Below are 18,577 nucleotides of genomic sequence, written 5' to 3'. Positions count from 1 at the left end.
TAGAAAAACTGCATTCCTGAGGTTCAGATATGTGGAGAACCTCTTTGATACGGTTTTTTTTATTTTATTTTTTTTTGCTCAGGACATAGAATCACAAGGAATATTATATTACAAACCGTGCTGTAAAGGAGCATGAGCCACAGTGACTCATATTGCTGCCCATGTATGACAACAATTATGTTGTATTCATGCACTTTGATGATATATGAAGGGGGATTGGGTTTTTTTCCCACCAAACATTTATGAAATATAACTTCAGATGCTAACTGTAGATAAACTACCAAAATAATGTGTAGAAATCCCAAAATACAGCCATCCTCGTCCTCTTCATCTCTCAGGTGAAACATAGCAGCTACTTAAGAGCATGCTGTAGAGTGTTAAAATGATATGAAAATCAAATGCATGCTTGCAATGTTGCAGAGGAATCTGCAGATAGGGAGGAAGGCTCTGACTGATATTGCAATTTGACAGGCTCATCTGCCTGACTGCCCTTCCCCTTACTGGTGTCTAGAGCCCGATCCTCCTCCCACTGCAGACCGTTGCGTCTGGTCCTGCTGCCTGTGGCTGTAGTGAATGAGTTATTTCCTTCATTTTTGGTGCTCCTGGGAATGTATTTAGAGTCTGAGATCCTGTACCAAGAATGGCTGGGCTATCTTTTCTTGTTTTATTGAAGAACAGGTTGGTAAATGCTCTGGAACTTCAGTTTTCTCCATCTTCATGCGATTGAGAACTGGCCTGAGACTGCTTTACCCACTGCTTTCCAGGCATTGGCTGGGGGCTCAGCAGAGCACGGATTAGATTTAATCACTCTAAATCACAGAAATAATGTTCCTGGAGAGACAATATTATCCATCCTGTTTGTCAGCTGGTCTCTGGTTCTTAAACAAAGAGAGAATGGAGATTTTGAAATAAAATGAATGGATCACTTAACTGCCATGTTGTAAGGTTAGGTTTGTTAGGTTAAAGAGGAGGATTTAGTTTAAATATTATGGGGGACATCTTTCAAATTTACTGTAGGTTTGTCTTGTAAGCACTTTAAAAAAATATTTACATTTTCGTGACTGCAGGGAAGCTGTGAATATTACTGTTCACCCTTTCACTCCTACCTAAGCAAACCGTATAACAAGGAGCATGCTAACGCTCTGCAGGGTTGCTGAGATTGTTATGATTAGCATTCTGGTGTGTATAGCAAGTGTAACAAGAGCATAAACATTTTATAAGTAGGGATCCTTTTCGTTTTTAATTTTTTACTCCAAGTGAAGTGACGAGGCCCAATTGGAGCTACTGCTCAATAACAAAGGGCTGCATAAAAAGTTTGATTTCTGTCTGAACGTGGTATTTGTGAACTGCAGGTCTCCCCAGGGTCTGCTGAGCTGTCTCATCCCAGACCTGTGGCTGCTTTGGTCTCAGTCCTCCGGGCAGACTCCTGAACCCGTGAACAGTGAAAGACCAGATCCTGGCATCACTGACGTGGAGTTAAACTGGCACAAAGGAGAGCAGGATATGTTTAGGAGAAAGCTCTGTGCTGAGTTTGGGACTCTTGAGTTCTATTTTTTTGCCTGGCTTGAAAGCCCTCTTGTTTCGTCGTAGCATACACGTCGCGTCTTTGTGGAAACTTTCAGCAGAATCAATCGGACCAATTTTGATTTACGCAAGCATAAAAAAGACAGATGTGTCCCTTTCAGGATGAAATGATTCTTTGAAATTAGCCATGTTTGTTTATGATAGTTTTAAAGTCCCTCTCCCTCGCAGGGGAGACAGAACATCTGCAGCGTGGATTCTTGAGGAGCACAGAATCACAGAATGGTAGGGGTTGGAAGGGACCTCTGTGGGTCACCCAGTCCAACCCTCCTGCCGAAGGAGGGTCACCCAGAGCAGGCTGCACAGCACCGCGTCCAGGCGGGGCTGGAATATCTCCAGAGAAGGAGACTCCACAGCCTCCCTGGGCAGCCTGGGCCAGTGCTCCGTCACCCTCAGAGGGAAGAAGTTCTTCCTCATGTTTAGCTGGAGCTTCCTCTGCTTCAGTTTGTGCCCATTGCCCCTTGTCCTGTCACTGGGCACCACTGAAAAGAGTCTGGCCCCATCCTCCTGACACCCACCCTGAAGATATTTGTAAGCATTTATAAGGTCCCCTCTCAGCCTTCTCTTCTCCAGGCTGAACAAGCCCAGCTCCCTCAGCCTCTCCTCACAGGAGAGATGTTCCAGTCCCCTCACCATCCTTGTAGCCCTCCGCTGGACTCATTACCTCCAGTTTGGTTAAAATACAGTGTCGATTACGCTTTTGTACAATAGCGATACACAGCCATGACAGGGCAGCTTGGGCTCCTTGCATGGGTTGTTTCTTGATTGGGAGAGAAATGAATTGACACAGACACAGGATATTTTATCCTGGTCTGTATTTATTTATGCTAAGTACACTTCTGAACAAGTATATTAGATAGCAAAGCCAGAGCTGGCTTGGCAATTTAGTGCCAAATCTCAAGAAGGCAACTGCGTGACGAGAGCCAGCCAGCTGTACGTGTTTATCCATCGCTGAGCTCCAAACATGCCAAGTTCTCACTGGACGACGTTCCTTGGGAGAGTTAGACATCACTCATTGCATCCTGCCCCGCTTCCCTGCTGATGGTCCACATGTCCGTCACCACCACGGCCTGCTTGGTGCTGATGGGCCTGGCTGAGCCCTGTGGACAAAGGAAAGGTTGTAGAGGTGATTCCCTTCTCAGACATTTGCATTTTAAAGAGGTTTATTTGAGGTTCAGGTCTGTAAACTCTTCACCTGGAGACATAATGCTGTAGTGTTGAGCTCCGGATTTAGGTGTGCTTAAATGCTCCCCATCAACCCAGCTCGCTTGGCTTTTTGGGAGCACCTACAAGTTTCATACCTCCTCTTAACACAGAGTTCCTCCTCAGCTCAGATTTTGTGTTACAAGTTGGTCTCAGAATTTTCCCATTATTTTCCACACTATTTTTTTTGACATTTGGGGTAAAATACTGCCCAATCTGGGGTTATCAACATCTTTGTTATAGTTACTACCAGGAAGCAAATCTCAAAAAGCCAGTTACAAAAACATAAGGAGGCAGAATTGCAACAAGTGTGTTCTGGCAATCTTAAAAATTGTGGCAGTGTTACACCCAGTTAAAGAGAATTTGATATAAAATTCAGTAGTGTTAGTGGATGTAGAGCCTGACCTGCCACAGCAACACATTCCTGCGGATGAGATGGCATGCAAGAAGTAAAGGGGTCTAGCAGTGTGTCCATTCTGCCAATGCTAAAGCTATTTTTTCCTTTTAATTTGAAAGAAACAACACTCCTTGAGACTAATCCAATCAGTAATTGAAAGTTGTAGCTGGATGTAGCTCAATATAAAAATATTTTGTCAGTCATGCCTTGAGTCCTCAAAAAAAAGATATGCTGCCTTAAAACTGTCGAAACTATAGCAGTTAGGGGTCATAATGCATCACCATGTAACCACTTAGATTTAAAATCTCAGATCTGAGTGTGGGTGTTTTTTCTATCGGATACATCCCCAGTCTGTCTGTAGGACCCTTCTGGAGCTTAATCTGATGTCTTTTGCAAAAAAATTAGAGTCATTTTAGAAAAGTCATCAGTGATGGAGCTACTGATCCAGGCAATGTTGTTCCGGTTTCAGTTTCCATTAGCGTTGTTGTTATTACTGTAGAACTTTTACAGATGACAATGGTCATGAGCATGGTTTTTATTACTAAATATATAAATATGCAGCCTGAAAGGATTTGTGTGGAAAGTTAAAATTTAATTTCACTGTTGGTAGATTGCCATCATTCAGTTGTCTGCCATGATTACTGATCGGTTGAACGCTCTGTGCCTTACTTTCAGCTTAGAAGCTGTACGAGTGGTTTTTTTAACCTCCCATCAAAAATAATTTCAGGGAAGCTACCATGGCTATTTGGGGCGAAATGTGCCTTTTACAGCCTTCTGGCTCATTTTTCGCAGGCAGCTGACTCTGCGGCACTTGCGCCAGCTTCGACCCTGCTGCTGGTTTCAGGCATCTGTCCGTCTGGGGCAGCAGGGCTGGAAGTGACGCAGATGCAATCCAGATGTGTGCTGGAAGGAGACGGCCTTTCTTCCCCATTACCGAAGCCGTAGGAGCAGGGAGGCTGCTGTAGAGGCGTGTGTGTTGCAGCGCGTAACATCCTCAGCTCCTGCGTCTCTCCCAAGTGGGATGGGATTGCCCGGTGTAGCTGCTGGGGTTGATGGCCTGCTTTCATTTTCTTGGTGGTTCTCTAAAAGCTGCCGAAGAGGGTTCAGCACTTCTTGGGTGCTGAGCTTTAAAAAAATAAATAAAAATTTTAAAAAATCCCTTGGCTGCTACTCCTCCGGCTGAGGGAGGCGACCACGTTGTAGCTGAGTACCTTGTGACAGTCATGGTGATCGCAGGCTCAGCTCCCACCCTGGCACTGGTGTTTGGCAGCTTTTAATGTTGCCTGACCGCAGGAGTTGCAAAGATGCCAGGAGGTGAGCAAAACTGTAAATCAGCAGCTGGGGAGAATGATGGGCTTTGGCATGGGGTTAGGTGTGTTTGTGCAGGGGATCTCCATGGGCATCCTTCCTCTTGAAATGACCACAGGCTTTGATGTCCATAGAGACAGCCAAAAGGATGCGACTTGCCCTTCAGTTTGTGCAACCTCTCATTCCTGTTGGAAAAGTGTAAAAACTTGAGGCTGGTGCTTTTTGTCTGAGTTTGTAAGTGGCTTCAGAAGCCTTAATAACTTACTGCTGACCTGGAAAAAATTAGGAAGAGGAGGGGGCTTTCTGCGGCAGCCTTGTACTCGTGAGTAGTCTGGGGGCATTTTTACTACCTACGGATTCCAGAAATAATAAGCAACTTATGATGCTTGCTCCCAAAATCTGATTTTAATTATGGCTTTGGAACAGTGTTCATGCACTGGACTCACATCTCAACCCGTGATGGCAAAATGAAATTGCAGAGATGAGAATCCCACCCGTATTCTTCGACTGCCAATGCCTTCTCCCGAGCCCCCGCTCTTCTCAGCTGCTCTGTGCATGAGGCGGGTTCAGGCCGTTCCTCTGCTCATGACGACAGATGGTTTTGACACTATGTGCGGATGGAAGTTGCGCCCAGGGTGGCAATATTGAGATTCATCGGAGCTGTCAGTCTCACCTTTATTGCCTCGGCACCGGTTACCTGCCACCGCGGAAACTGCTGGAGTCAGCGGTGATTTAGGAGCGTTTCAGTGGGCACGTGAGCGAGGGGAGGAGGCGGGGTGGTCTTGCTGAACCTGTGTCTTGAATGAGACAGAAAACTCACCAGATAGAACCAAAACCGCTTTTTGCCTCACTAAAAAATAAGTAAAATTGCACATTTTTTTGAATTTTGAAAATTTTTTGAATTTTAAAATTTCAGGTTTTTTAAATTGCCTTTTTTTTTTTTTTTTTAAACTCATGTGCTCTCGCAGCCCAGAAAGCCAACCGTATCCTGGGCTGCATCAACAGAAGTGTGGCCAGCAGGGCGAGGGAGGGGATTCTGCCCCTTGACTCTGTCTCCTGAGACCGCACCTGGAGTCCTGTGCCCAGCTCTGGAGCCCCCAGCATAAGAAGCACATGGATGTGTTGGAGCGGGTCCAGAGGAGGGCACGGAGATGATCCGAGGGCTGGAGCACCTCTCCTACGAGGACAGGCTGAGGGAGCTGGGGCTGTTCAGCCTGGAGAAGAGAAGGCTCCGGGGTGACCTTAGAGCAGCTGCCAGTACCTGGAGGGGCCTACAGGAAGGGTGGAGAGGGGCTTTTCACAAGGGTGTGTAGTGATAGGATAAGGGGGAATGGCTGTAAACTAAAAGAGGGCAGATTTAGATTAGATATTAGGAATAAATTCTTCCCCATGAGGGTGGTGAAACACTGACACAGGTTGCCCAGAGAAGCTGTGGCTGCCCTGTCCCTGGCAGTGTTCAAGGCCAGGTTGGATGGAGCTCTGAGCACCCTGGGCTGGTGGAAGGTGTCCCTGCTCATGGCCAGGGGTTTGGAACCAGATGATCTTTGCAACCCTTACCATTCTATGATTTAAGGGTATAGCAAATAATTTGCCGTTATTAAAAGCACATGCAGGGGAAAGTGAGGGTGCGTATCTTGGCTTCGTTCGGATGTGGAAATGACTCTCAATGAGTTCCTTCTCTTTCCACCTTCCTTCTGCTCGCCCAGTCTGTGCCTGGGGGAGGGCGCTGGGTTTGGGGGGTGCAGCCTGGCCAGGGGTGCTGGGGAGCAGAGCAGGGGGCTGTGCCCTGCGCTGCCTGCCCTGGGCATGGCCCCTGCCCGCTGCGCCTCCGTCCTCAGCTCCCTGTCCTGCTTCTCTCCCATCATCGCCCTGCACTTGGCAGGACAGGCCCCTTGCCCGGTGGCTCGAGGGACCGTTGTCAATGAGAACAAGATCTAATACAAAATAATCAGCTGGGAATTTAAATGTTTGAATCCATGAAGGTACTCTGTGTGTGCTGCAGCAAAACCAAAGGGCGTTGTTGGTGGTGGTTTTTTTAGTGTGCTCTTTCAGAAGTGGGTGACGTTTCTATAAAAGGTTTCTGACAGGCAGGGAGAAGACAGAATTTGTTTTGTTACCTTTTGTATGAGGCTTTGAATCTAATTTTCAAATATAAGCTTATGCTTCACTCATAATAATGCTCACTTCAGAATAACATATGCTTCACCTGAAAAATATGCAGGCAGCCTTAAACGGACACCTACATTCAGGCTTACGGTTTTCTGTAAATATGTTTTGTGTGCCAAATTTCCTATTAGCACAAGGTCACAATTTAACTTTCTTAATATATTTGCATCACCATCCCTGGAGGTGTTTAAAAACCGTGTAGATGTGGCACTTCGGGACATGGTTTAGTGGGCATGGTGTTGTGGGGCGGGTGGTTGGACTTGATGATCTCAGAGGTCTTTTCCAACCTATGTTTCTGTGATTCTATAACATCTGAACATGAATGGCCTACAGCTGCTGACTGCATGGAAGCGCCTGTTCAGGAGTGGTGTGGGCTTTGTGTCCGTGTTTGTGTAGGGTGGCAGGGTGTTCACAGAGAGTTGTCGAAGCATTAGATGCTGATACAGGAATTTTCCGTATTTCTAAATACTGATAGGTTTTAAGAGGGAATTTTATCTAGCTTCTTGATTGTTTTTTCCAAAAAAAATTCTCTTTAAAGTTTTTCCTCCTTCTTAATACTCATTTTTAAATTGTGGTTTGAACTGTACTTTGACAGTCGTCTTCGCAGAATGTTTTGCCAAAGACGGCATAGAAAAGCATGTGTGGTGGTGACGCTATTGATCTTTATAGACATTAAGCTTGCTAATGCTGCTGTGAAAGAGGTAAAATAGTACATTAATTTTATAGATGGGCAAATGCTTTCATTTGTTTTCCCCTCTCAATTTTTCCAAGTAATGCTGTGAGTCAATAAGTGCTATTATCCATGACTCTGGAGCCTATTAAATAAATATATTTCATGCACATGTGTGTAAGATCATTATATACGCATAACCAGCTGATTGGTAAGTGGCAACCAGATTCGGAGGTTATGATATTGCACGTGAATTAAAATAGGCTGCTGTGTTGTCCAGAGTTGCTGTGCATGATACGATGCGTGAGAGTCCACATGGATGCCTCGCGGTCGTGTGTGCAGGGCTGCCTGAATGGCACCCGCATGGGATTCCGTCCCCCCGGCAGCTCCGGGCTGTCCCTGAGCCGTCCTCCCCAGCCTGACCGGCAGCATCTCTCCAGGCACCTCGGTGTCAGCAAAACCTTGACCTGAAGGAGGAGAAACCTGGGTCTCTTTCCCTCCTCCTGCTCTCGGATGCTCTCGGCGGAGGGTGACTGGGGAGGGTCCGTCCTGGGTGAACTCCATGCGAGAGAAGCGTCAGCACATTTCCTTTGGATCGTGAGAGGTTTGATTTTCATTATTGGGCTGAAGTTATCTCAAGAGCTTTTAGCTGAATGTGAATGTCTTTTAGCAGTATTGTTAGGCAGAGTTTGACGTGTGCATTCTCAGTGAAGGAGAGGAGAGGAACGGAGCAGAACTACCAGTTTTTGGTTTTCCTTTAGGAGGTGTCCTACGTGGTGACAGACTGGGTATTTCAGAGCTGAAATTTGAAGAGAACTCATTTGGCACTTGTAGTATTTTTCCAAAGTCTGATTTTAATCAGCCAAATAACTGAAACCAACTCCTCCCAAGAAGCCATCATAAAACCTCGTTTCTTATTCAGTATGTTTGCTTTCTGAGCTAACTTCTTGGCCAATTTTCCAGTGAAAGATGGCCTGCTTTTCCCGTGGGACCGATTCCCTTAGCATAAGTGAACGCCCAAGTGAAACGAGGCTTATGTACCCGCGTCTGTCAGCACTTACTGCGCGGGGTGGCTGAAGGGTGAAGGAAACCAGCAGAGACCCCGCAGCCACTTTTGGCCACCATGTGAGAATTCCCTGGTTTTGGGTTACCCAAGTCTGATGTCCCTGTGAAGCACACTGGGCTGCGTGATGGCACGAGGCTGTAGTGGGAGGAGCGGCGTGGACACAGGGTGATGGGGCAAATCCAGTGGCAGCTCAGCATCACAGCCTTCCTCCTGCTCCAGGAGGAGATCCTGATCTCCTGTGCTCCCTCGGTCAGACACGGGCAGCCCGGCAAAGGAGCGTGCATCAAATCAGTGAGCCTGGCAGCACATGCCTGGGTTTTGACAGACCGAATGTGAGCATGGAGATGCATAATTGTCCCTAGAAGACCATAAACTAGTAGAAATCAGAATCCCCCTTCAACTGCTGTGATTTAAAGCTAGGGCCAGTCTTGTCTTCTCAAAATCCTGGGAGTCACTGGAGCAGAAAGAACTGCACCAGTGACTGAAATCTCTGCGTTTTCCTCGACTATTCTCTTTTCTGATGACTAGTTGCTTATACCTTTCCTTATAAACATGGCATATTTACGTGAGAGTGAGGTGAATTCTCCTCTACCTCAGGTCTCACCAAGACAGCAAGGTCCTAATTTCTGATTATAGTGCCTTTGTAATGCCAAGTAGTATTTTAAGGAGCAGAAATAACAAAGTTGGATCATCAGATCACAGTTTGAGTTGCTGATCTCAGTTGGAGTTTTAGGGGCAGGCACTTGTAAGTCAGACAATTACTCTTCTGGAAGAATTTTACAGTTCCTTGATTGTTCAGCAAACATTGGAAAGTAGTAGAAAATGTGATACTTTCAGGATGTCTAAGAGGAATATCGTTCAACTGCTTATGAAAAGCAGCCCACATTGACGTGATGCCCTCCCCTGAGATCGTTAGGACTGTTACAGACACTAATCAAACTGCCTGCAGGAACGTCCTTTCAAAGAGGCAGAAAGGAAGAAACTGAGAAACAAAACTGTGTTTGCATCCACCAGGAACACAACAACTTTTCTGAAGGTCTTGGCCGCAGAACTTCACCCTGCCCTGTTGATGAAGCCTGATTTTTCAAAGGTACTTCTCCGACCCCTCGGCTGGACGTGAAGGCAGCCCGCAGCCGGCCTCGGGGCTGGCACCGCCGGCTGTCGCTGCTGCGGGGCAGCGACGTGGCAGGGACGCGATGCTGGGTTCAGCCGTGGAGGGGGCTTTGCCCTCCCGGCCTGCACCTTCCCATCCCATCCGAGGCACGAAGGGCTGGTGTCTGCCGCTCCGCGGCCAGCTCGTGGTGTGCAGCCTTCGTTTGAGCTGGAGCTGTGTAGATGAGTCTTCACACTTGATGCTCCTTGCATTAGGTCAAACTGTGTCCTCCTGTACGTCTGTGAGCCCCACGGCAGCGAACGTGGGTAGCCCAGCTTTGTAGGGTCCCGCTGGTCTCTGGTCACCTCGAGAGTGTGTATTGTGCAAATCTGGTGTTCACCATCTGGCTGTGTTTTATTGGGGAATCAGTCAAGATAGATTTGTTTAACCAAACCCAGTCAGGCTTTCACTATGGAGGGACAGTGACTGCAGAGGACGGCATTAGTAGCTGGCGTTGTGACAGTTTTCGGTGCAGATTGTGTGGTGCTCTCATTCTGCAAAAGAGCACCGGTAGCTGCAAAAGCAGAGGGCACAGCACCGTATGGCTCCTTCCGCAGTCTCAGGTTTTCTACAGCTCGTGGTCGATGGATGGCAATGAAGTACCCTGCCTCTGTCCTGAGATGTTAGTAGCTCCAAGACAGGTAATGCTGGAGCGTAAATGTGCTCTGGGCACGCTCTGTAACCTAAAAGCTGTTCATGGTTTTGAAAAGCTGGGTATAATGACTTAGTCAATGTAATTTAAATTCAAGGTAGATCTTTAGTGTGAGATTTGCTCATTTTAGTTCTTCCAATTATTTAGGATCTCATTACCATATTGGTCCAACAAAGGTCTAAAAATCAAAATTTGAATGGTAGGATTTTTTGCTGATAAAACTCTCATAAAATTCATCCCCACCAGCAAATTTTTCTTATGAGGGTTGGCGCAGTGCTTGCAACACATATTTTAGGGTTGAAGCTTTGGCCAGAGGGCAGAGTGATCACAGCATGCAAAGGCTGCGTAGTTTTCAATTAGACAAAACGTGTGAAGCTCAACGTCATGCAGAGACATTTGTTGGAAGCACACCCCTCATGTGGATGACCAGAAGTGTGTACTTACCCACGTGGGCTATTAAAGGCAACTCAGTTAATGGCATTTTCCCCCCTTCCAGAGGCCTCCCACAGCACAGTATTTCTTAGTGGCATTTAGTTCTCTCCCTCCATCGTACCGAACACCCTCGAGAAGCACGTGTAGAGAGATCTCTACCAGCAGCAGATGCTGGCCTGGTGCAAGGGGGCACGTGTGAAGCTTCCTTCGGGTTGCATTGCGGTGCTGCCTGTGAAATGTGGTTTTGGGAGCCAACCAAAAAAGTCCTCATTCATCGTATTTGGATGTTTATGGTGGAACTTATTAGCAGAAGTTTACATAGCTTCAGCCGCTTTCTTGCAGGTTTTAACAGGAACCTTCCCCAAGCTCCTAGCTGATGTGCAGTAGAAATCAACAGAAATAATTTGCATTTTTGTTGATTGCTGCTTTTGCCCAAACCTAAAATCTCTTCAGTTAATTCCAGTCACACTTAGAAGATAGTAACTTTTAATTTTGGTTCTGTTGCCCAAATTGCTTTGGTCTGCTGCCTCTGCTTGGTACAGTGCCTAAGCTGAATGGGAAAGTCGACAATTCAGCCTTTTCTCAGTAAAGCCGAAAAATGCTTTATTCCTGTTGACGTAGTTTCAAAATGATAGAATGTACTCTTTTGCTCGTAAGTGTTTCCTAATTTTGTGTCTAACCCTGTTGCATTTCAGTCAAAGGATTGCTTGGATAATTGCAATCGATTAAAGGTCTGACAAGCTACAGCCATTCTCGTTTACTCTAAACACTGACTGCTTTTTCCAGAGGTCAAAATTTACTAAGATTAAAATGAAAGAGCAAGAGCTTCCGGACGCACCAGTTCTCTGTAAGGGCTGTTGACCTGCGGAAGTCAAATCCATTTGGTGAACACAGTGATCACAAGAATAAGAGCCCCGTATCATGGCAAATCGGTAGCAAGGTTGTCTTAATGTTTTAGAAAGGCTTTTCTTAGGATGGAGGTTCAAATGGGAGAATTTGGGCTGGGCAGGTAAAAAAATAACGAAAATCCAATCTTAATTTTTGGGAGGATGCATAGGGGGCGGGACAGGAGCTGTTCTTCAAGCCAGCCCCTTGCTCAGCGTGTGCCCCGCTCTCTGCCCGCAGCCCCCTGCTCGCCGTCTGCTTCGCTGCCTCCTGCGGCATCCCGGGCATCGCCCTGCTGACACTGGGAGTGAACCCGCTCACCGGCGCCCTGGGAGCCTTCAACATCTTCCTGTACACGTGTTGTTACACCCCCATGAAGAGAATGAGCATTGCCAACACGTGGGTGGGAGCTGTCGTCGGTGCCATCCCCCCCGTCATGGGCTGGACCGCGGCTACCGGCAGTCTGGATGCTGGTGAGTGAAAAACCCGTGCATCGGAATGTTTGCCTTTGGAATAGCTGAAAAGAGCTGCTCAAAAGGCAGTAAACCTCCTTCTTTATGCTCGTTGACTGGAGACTGCTTCAAAAGCAGACCGATTCTGCTGCTTGTGATGCCAAAGTCTGCTCCAGCATGGTACCGTAAGGCCTGAAGAAGCAGATGTGATTGTATCATGGTGGCATCTCAGGGGCAGACTTGAGCTGGTAAAAGGCCATGTCCTATTGAAAATGTGTTTAGGCCATCTTAAAAAAAAAAAAAACTAGAAGGAAAAGAGTGTCTTTGGGGTTCACATGGAGGAAAATGTTATGTAATTTACCATACCCGGTAAGATCTGACTTACAAGTCAGGGGCTTTCAGCTGGAAAATTCCCAGATGTGTTTATTACTGTCTTTCCACAAGCCAGAAAATATCCTAGGAAGATTAATTTATTGGTGTATTTCTTAATTGCCCACTTCTAAACTCTAAGTTTTAAATGTTCCTTCCCCCGCCGCTTGAAAAGCAAACGCAGATTTCTATTTTAGTAACTGTGAACCATTTTACATCCCTCATAAAACACTGATCTCTTCAGCAGCTAAACTCCGACACAATTGGGGCTTGTTTCTCCTGCCAGCTAGAAACTTCAGAATCAAAGTGGCTCCACATAGTTACATTCTGAAGAAACTCATGAAGTTCAATTAACAGGTCTGTTAAGAATTTTTTTAGCGCGCGCTCATCGCACAGTGTGGCATATTTAAGGCTTAAATAATACTTTCAACAACAAGGCTTTTAACCAGAAATTATCAGAATCTGAGCAGAATCCATAGCACGCCATTCCTCGCTTGTGCTGTGCCCTCCCTATAAAAGTCAGTTTGAATTGGCTTGGTCTACTCATGTTCTGATACAGACCTAGTCCAGAGCTAGGGTGAAGGGTGTTGTGGGGGTTTATTTTTAACTGTCTGTGCTACTCATATACAAACATCCACTTCTCTGGGAGTTTTTTCTATTTAGACCTATAAATGACATGGATGTATATGTACAGTGTCTCATGTTAAGGAGTGCATCACAGACAGCATTAAAAGCTCTGTGTTTCTAAAGAGAAGAGAGTGAATTAAAAACACGGCATGTATGTTTTTAAGGACTGTACCATTCTGGCTGCAGTTGCTTAGACCTTGGATCTTACACTGTTTGGAGATCTCTGCATTGGTTTCAGCACCTCTTTGCGGAGTTGGTGCTAGAAGATGGCTCTCATGCCCGTGCTTCACCTGCGAAGTCCAGCCTGAAGAAGGCTGAGAGGGGACCTTAGAAATGCCTCTAAATATCTTACGGGTGGGTGTCAGGAGGATGGGGCCAAGCTCTTTTCAGTGGTGCCCAGTGACAGGACAATGGGCAACGGGCACAAACTGAAGCAGAGGAAGTTCCACCTGAACATGAGGAAGAACTTCTTCCCTCTGAGGGTGACGGAGCCTGGACGCGGTCCTGTGCAGCCTGCTTCGGCAGGGGGTTGGACTGGGTGACCCTCAGCGGTCCCTGCCAACCCCATTCTGTGATTCTGTGAAGAGCTCTGGCTCACCAAAAGGCCTTGCTGTAGAGGCTGTCACAGCTCCAGTTTTCAGCCCTGGGTTTAAAGAGGCAGCTAAACCGCTGCAGTTAAAGACCAGCACGTTAAAGTAAACTGGCACAGATTTTCATTATCTTTAATTTGTCAAGTTACGACTTGCTCTTTGAGACTGATTTCGCAAAGAGCTCAGCTGTCCCCGTATGGCAGGCGGGTGGGCAGGCAGAGCAGGCAGCAGAGAGCACCGTCTTTGTCCCAGGTAAGCTCTTGCTCTCGAATTCTCAACTGAGATGTGGTTCCGTGTCCCTCTGCCAGCCCTGCTGTGGAGGACATGATCTCTGGCAATGATGCCCTCAGGGGAAGGTGATAACTTCCAATCGCTTGACCAGACATTGCTGGAACATGATGGTCTGCACTGGTGCGTAACCCAACGTTGTATTGTTTGTTCTGGGTAGCTGCAGCTTTGTGCAGTCACCTCCCAGTCGGTGCCAGTGAGGCCAGGCAGCTTGTTTCATAGAGAAAGAAATGCTGTTGAGCTGATACTGGTCTTCATAATGAAGCAAACGTGGGGAGAGTCCTGAAAATGGCGACTTGAATGTAATATTTTAGTGCATTTCAGTATTTAAAAGAAAAAAAAAAACCAAAGCCCACAAACTTTAAAAAGAAAAGAGATAAACAAAAGAAAAGAATGCAGTGCAAACTATGGTTTTCAGTGTTAAGCATCCTGCTATTGCAGAGGAGAAGAGAGTTCAGCACCTGGCAGAATCAGACCCGCACGGTACAAGCGTGCATCCGCGTGCATGCACACGCGTCGTGCAGACCTGCATCCCTGCTCTGACCAGCCTGCCCACAGTTGTTGAACTCATTAATAATGTGTAATTAGCTTGGAGACTTAACCTAGTTTTAACTAGAGGTGTGAAAATGCATTTGCACCTCATTTTAAGAAAAAAAAAAAGACCATTCCACTCAGTAACAAAGAGGAATGTGAAGGAATGGAGGTGGAAAACTAATGAGAAGGAAGGTTCTCACCGCTTAACTGGTGTTTTTTGGGGTTTACGTTTTCCTGTGAATTTTCTCTGCTTGTAATCTTCTCACAGCAGCCACATTGTTGTCCGTGTCGCTGGTTGTAGGGAACACAATAATGAAGCGTAGACCTTTCATTACCGTTTGAAGGGGCAACCAGGCGTTCCACCGTGCTGTGTGGGACCCTAGGACAGCCGTGCCCGCGCGGTCAGGGGTTCGGTAGCGTCGCCGGCGTGGTTCATAGCTGCTGCTGCGAGATGCTCTTGGTGGGCTGAGAGTCGGAGGTGATGCCTGGTTTCCCCTTCCAGAGCTGGTAACAAAGCGTCTCAGACTGGAGCAGCCTTGTTTGAATTTGTCCTCATTTTGTTTATAACTTTCTTATTTCAAAGATTAATACCTTGACAGTTTCTTGCACAAAAAATGAATATCGCGTATTAGCAGATAAAAATCCGGGATCCTTATATTTTCAGGGATGCAAACACTTGCTGGTATTTCTTACACATCTTTTGCAGATCTGGTGGTGACTCCCAGTGATGCTGGCTTCCATTGCTGCCCCCCAATAGGTAGCTTTAATTGTGTGCTCTTAATTGAACATCCTGCCCCCACCCCTGGATTTTGTGCCAGGGTAATTTAGGGAAAGCCTCACATTTCAAAAGCGCAAGATAAGGTTATCTCTGGGAAGATGTGGAATTCTTTGTTGTGGGCTTGGGGGATTTTGTGTTTTTTTCTTTAATGGCAGCTGTTTGAAACTGATGAAAGATCGGGAATGTTAACATTTCCTCGCTGGGGGAGCCGAGTGCAGGTGAGATGGTCAAAGGTGCGTGATAAATGCAATTTATCACCTGGATATCACTGCCACGTATCTGGTGTATTTACGCAGAACTGAACTGCCAGCCTGTGATCTGCAGTAACACGTTTGCTTCCTTGAGAGCAGAGTTCATTGCTCCTTCGTGGTACTGTTTATTTCCAAAGAGATTTGTTTTGCTGGTACGTATAGATACTCTCAAATTATTTCTCCTGATATTACAAAGCAAGGACTAGCAGGAAAATACTGAAATTCGCTTAAAGCCCGAAGCGACAGCGTGAAGACGGGAGAAAGAGGCAAAGCTGGGCAGAGCGTGCAGTTCCGTGCTGGCGCCTGGCGAGGGGCCGCAGCGGTCGCCCTGGCGTGCGGGAGGCACAGCGTGTGCCAGCTGGGCACGGCTCTGGCGTCGCTGGTCGTTCTCCCCAGACTGATGCCGCAGCGTGCTTGTTAGCAACGCTTGCTGTCCGTTTGAACTTGTTATTTCTAGTTAGCAGAAAAACTGAATCTGGGGTCAACGTTTCCAAGCGCCGTAGCCCGTATTTTGCCTTGCACCTTTTGCACTTGTTCTGCCGACCTTCCGTGCTTCGGCGCTGAAGGCTCCGTCCCAGCCGGCGAGCGGTGTTGGTGTCTTCGAGCAGAGCAGCTCAGCGCCACGGCATGCGTATGAACCACCCAGGCAGATGGAAGTGACAAGCGGGGGTCCTCAACATAATGTGCTTATCAGTTAAGGGGATTTATTCTGAGTAGGTGGCGGTGGCACAGCAGATAACAGCCCTGACAGCGCCGCAGACATTGCAGACCCGTGGTGGCCTGGAGCCATAGGTATTACGGCACCAAAGAATGTTTATCTCAAGAGACTATTTAGTTTATCTCAGATGCTCCATTTCTGGTCTGGCTTTCCTGAAAGACATCTTGTACTGATTTTCATTCATTTTCCAAAATTTAAATAATTCCTGGGGCTATGGAATTTATAGACTGAGTATCAATTGTAATCATGTGGAGGCTGATTTTTAAATTGCCTTTACTTTGTAATTCAAATTGTGTTGTATGGTAGACATTCATTATGTCAGCCAACATCTATTTACAAATGGGGATTTAAGAACGGGCGGTTCTTATCAGCTAGTGACATTTGGCAGATGGATGGTTTCAGTAACAAAAAAAAGAGAATGGGGGGGGGGGGGGGGCTGTGCCCAACCTGTCAATGACTGAAGTCTCTCGTACCTTCCCTGATGTAGCACTTCTCTGCAGGAGGAAGGAGAGCAACGCAACAGCTTAATGGCACGCAAAGCAAGCCTGGAGATGTTTGTGTCCCTTCCAGTTAAGCACTTTGAGCTTTCAAAGCCCCGTGATGCTCGAGCAGGTCTGGGAGCCGGCGGCCCCGCTGTCCGGCTGCGGGAGCAGAGGAGGCTCCGGCCATAAACTCCATGTAGTAAATTCAGCTTTTCGGGGTTTCACTTCTCAGATGAAAGACAGCAGAATTTGTGGTCTTTTCCAGAGGAAACAGAGATATTCATGTCACTGACATATGAGAATTAGAAGCTGGGGGCCCAGGAGTGTGCTTTGCAGGGGTAGAAACTGTAAAAACCGAGGCAGAGGGACCATACTAGTAAGCAGCTGGTCTGAATTTAGGACAAAAGCCAGTGGGGTTTTTTCCCCCCCCCCTCCCCTTTCCATCTTCACAAGAGACGAAAGAAATGGCAGTTCCACTGCTGGGGCACCTGGGGGACCAACGCCACGAATTCACAGGCAGTGCCCTTACCCGGTTCTCTGCCCCGCGCGTGGCTGTTGGGGCACCGGGAGGAGATGGGGCTGTGTGGCATCCCCTGTGCCCGGCTGTGGGGCACAGCACCCGCGGGAGAAGCCCTGGTGCCGGGGTGTGGGACACAACACCAGTGGGAGAAGCACCGGTGATGGGGTGTGGGACACAACACCAGTGGGAGAAGCCCTGGTGCCAGGGTGTGGGACACAGCACCCATGGGAGAAGCCCGGCAAAGGGGGCTGCAGGGACTCCCGCCCTCGGCTGCGTGGGAGCCACGGAGGGAGCCTGGAAGCGGCGGCTGAGGAGGAGCCCCAGCGCAGCTCCGCGGGTTTGCGATCCTCTGCCGAGTCTGCTCCTTTGGCAAACTCTTCCTGAGCGTATCTGCGTGTAGCGACTGTTTTCGCCTTCCCCAGCAGCCTCGCGTTTTTCAGGGCGTGTGTTGCTGGCGGTAGCCGAGGCAGATGACGCACGGCGGTGGTGTTTTTCTCAGCCTTGCCTGTGAAATGGAAGGTGTTTCCCTGTGAGGCTTGCAGCTGTAACAACCCGTTGTGTGTCGTCCGAAGGGCGGGCATGGCCGAGTGCATCCACGTGCACGCAGCTTCCCTCCGCCTGGCGAGCGGACCTGAGGACATCTGCGTTCCTCCTGTTAGAGGCGGTGGCCAGGGACATTCCCTGGAGGTGAAAAGCCCCACTGCCAACTTCATTTCGCATTCCCAGTGGACACCAAGGCCCGTCCTTCTGTCTTGCAGACAAGCCGTACACACGGCCAACGTCCCCTTCCCTTTCTGCGCTGCAGCAGAGAAGTCTATCGCAGCCCCGAGACGCGCCTGTCCCACGCGCCTTTTGTGCCATCCCTCCAAAGAACCAGCTATTGAAACCCATGACCACGAAGCTTGTGAGTTTCCCAGTGTTCTCCTGCTCGCCCTTCGCTGACGTGACCGTGTAACCTTGAGGGCTCGCCGTCAGGGCTGCGGCGGGGCTGTGCCTGCCTGCGGGGACAGCGGGACCGTTGTCTGCAGCCCGGGGACCTTGCACAGAGCTTTAGCAGCGATCCTGTTGCTTTTTGCCTGCTCAAGGCTGCTCAGCTGCTCACGCGGCACCCGCCACGAGCGGTAGCATCTGCTTTTGTTTCCCAGTGGCAGCAGAAGTGCCGGTTGTTGCCTTGCTGTGGTGCTGATACAGGAAATGCTGCAGTGCTAAAATAGCGGGGAATTGCATTGGTTTGGTGAAGGTTCGTGGCTAGGTAATTCCCCAAAGTCTTTGTGTTTGAGAAGGCTTCATAAGCACAAATGGAGATGTACATTTTTGTAGAGCTAATCGCTTTTCTATTCCCAAAGACAATGGGAAAAATTAAATAGTAGGTAACATTTTTCCTCAGGAGTGGTTGTATCAGGGCAGTATATTGGACACTTGTAATTGGAAGCCGATTGATTTACCCTAATAGTC

At 47.8% G+C, this 18,577-nt stretch overlaps 1 protein-coding gene across 1 annotated transcript in view; it reads left to right on the top strand.

Annotated features, from left to right (window-relative positions):
* The window catches only part of COX10 (cytochrome c oxidase assembly factor heme A:farnesyltransferase COX10), a 109,239-nt gene that overhangs the window by 80,088 nt on the left and 10,574 nt on the right, over window positions 1-18,577 (top strand). The window contains exon 6 of the mRNA XM_075441074.1: window positions 11,754-11,986. Coding sequence (XP_075297189.1) covers window positions 11,754-11,986 — 233 coding nt within the window. The remainder of the gene's footprint in view (window positions 1-11,753; window positions 11,987-18,577) is intronic.

This window comes from Opisthocomus hoazin, chromosome 21, assembly GCF_030867145.1.
Source record: "Opisthocomus hoazin isolate bOpiHoa1 chromosome 21, bOpiHoa1.hap1, whole genome shotgun sequence".
NCBI classification, from domain to species: domain Eukaryota; kingdom Metazoa; phylum Chordata; class Aves; order Opisthocomiformes; family Opisthocomidae; genus Opisthocomus; species Opisthocomus hoazin.
This window is presented reverse-complemented; position numbering and strand designations above follow the sequence as displayed.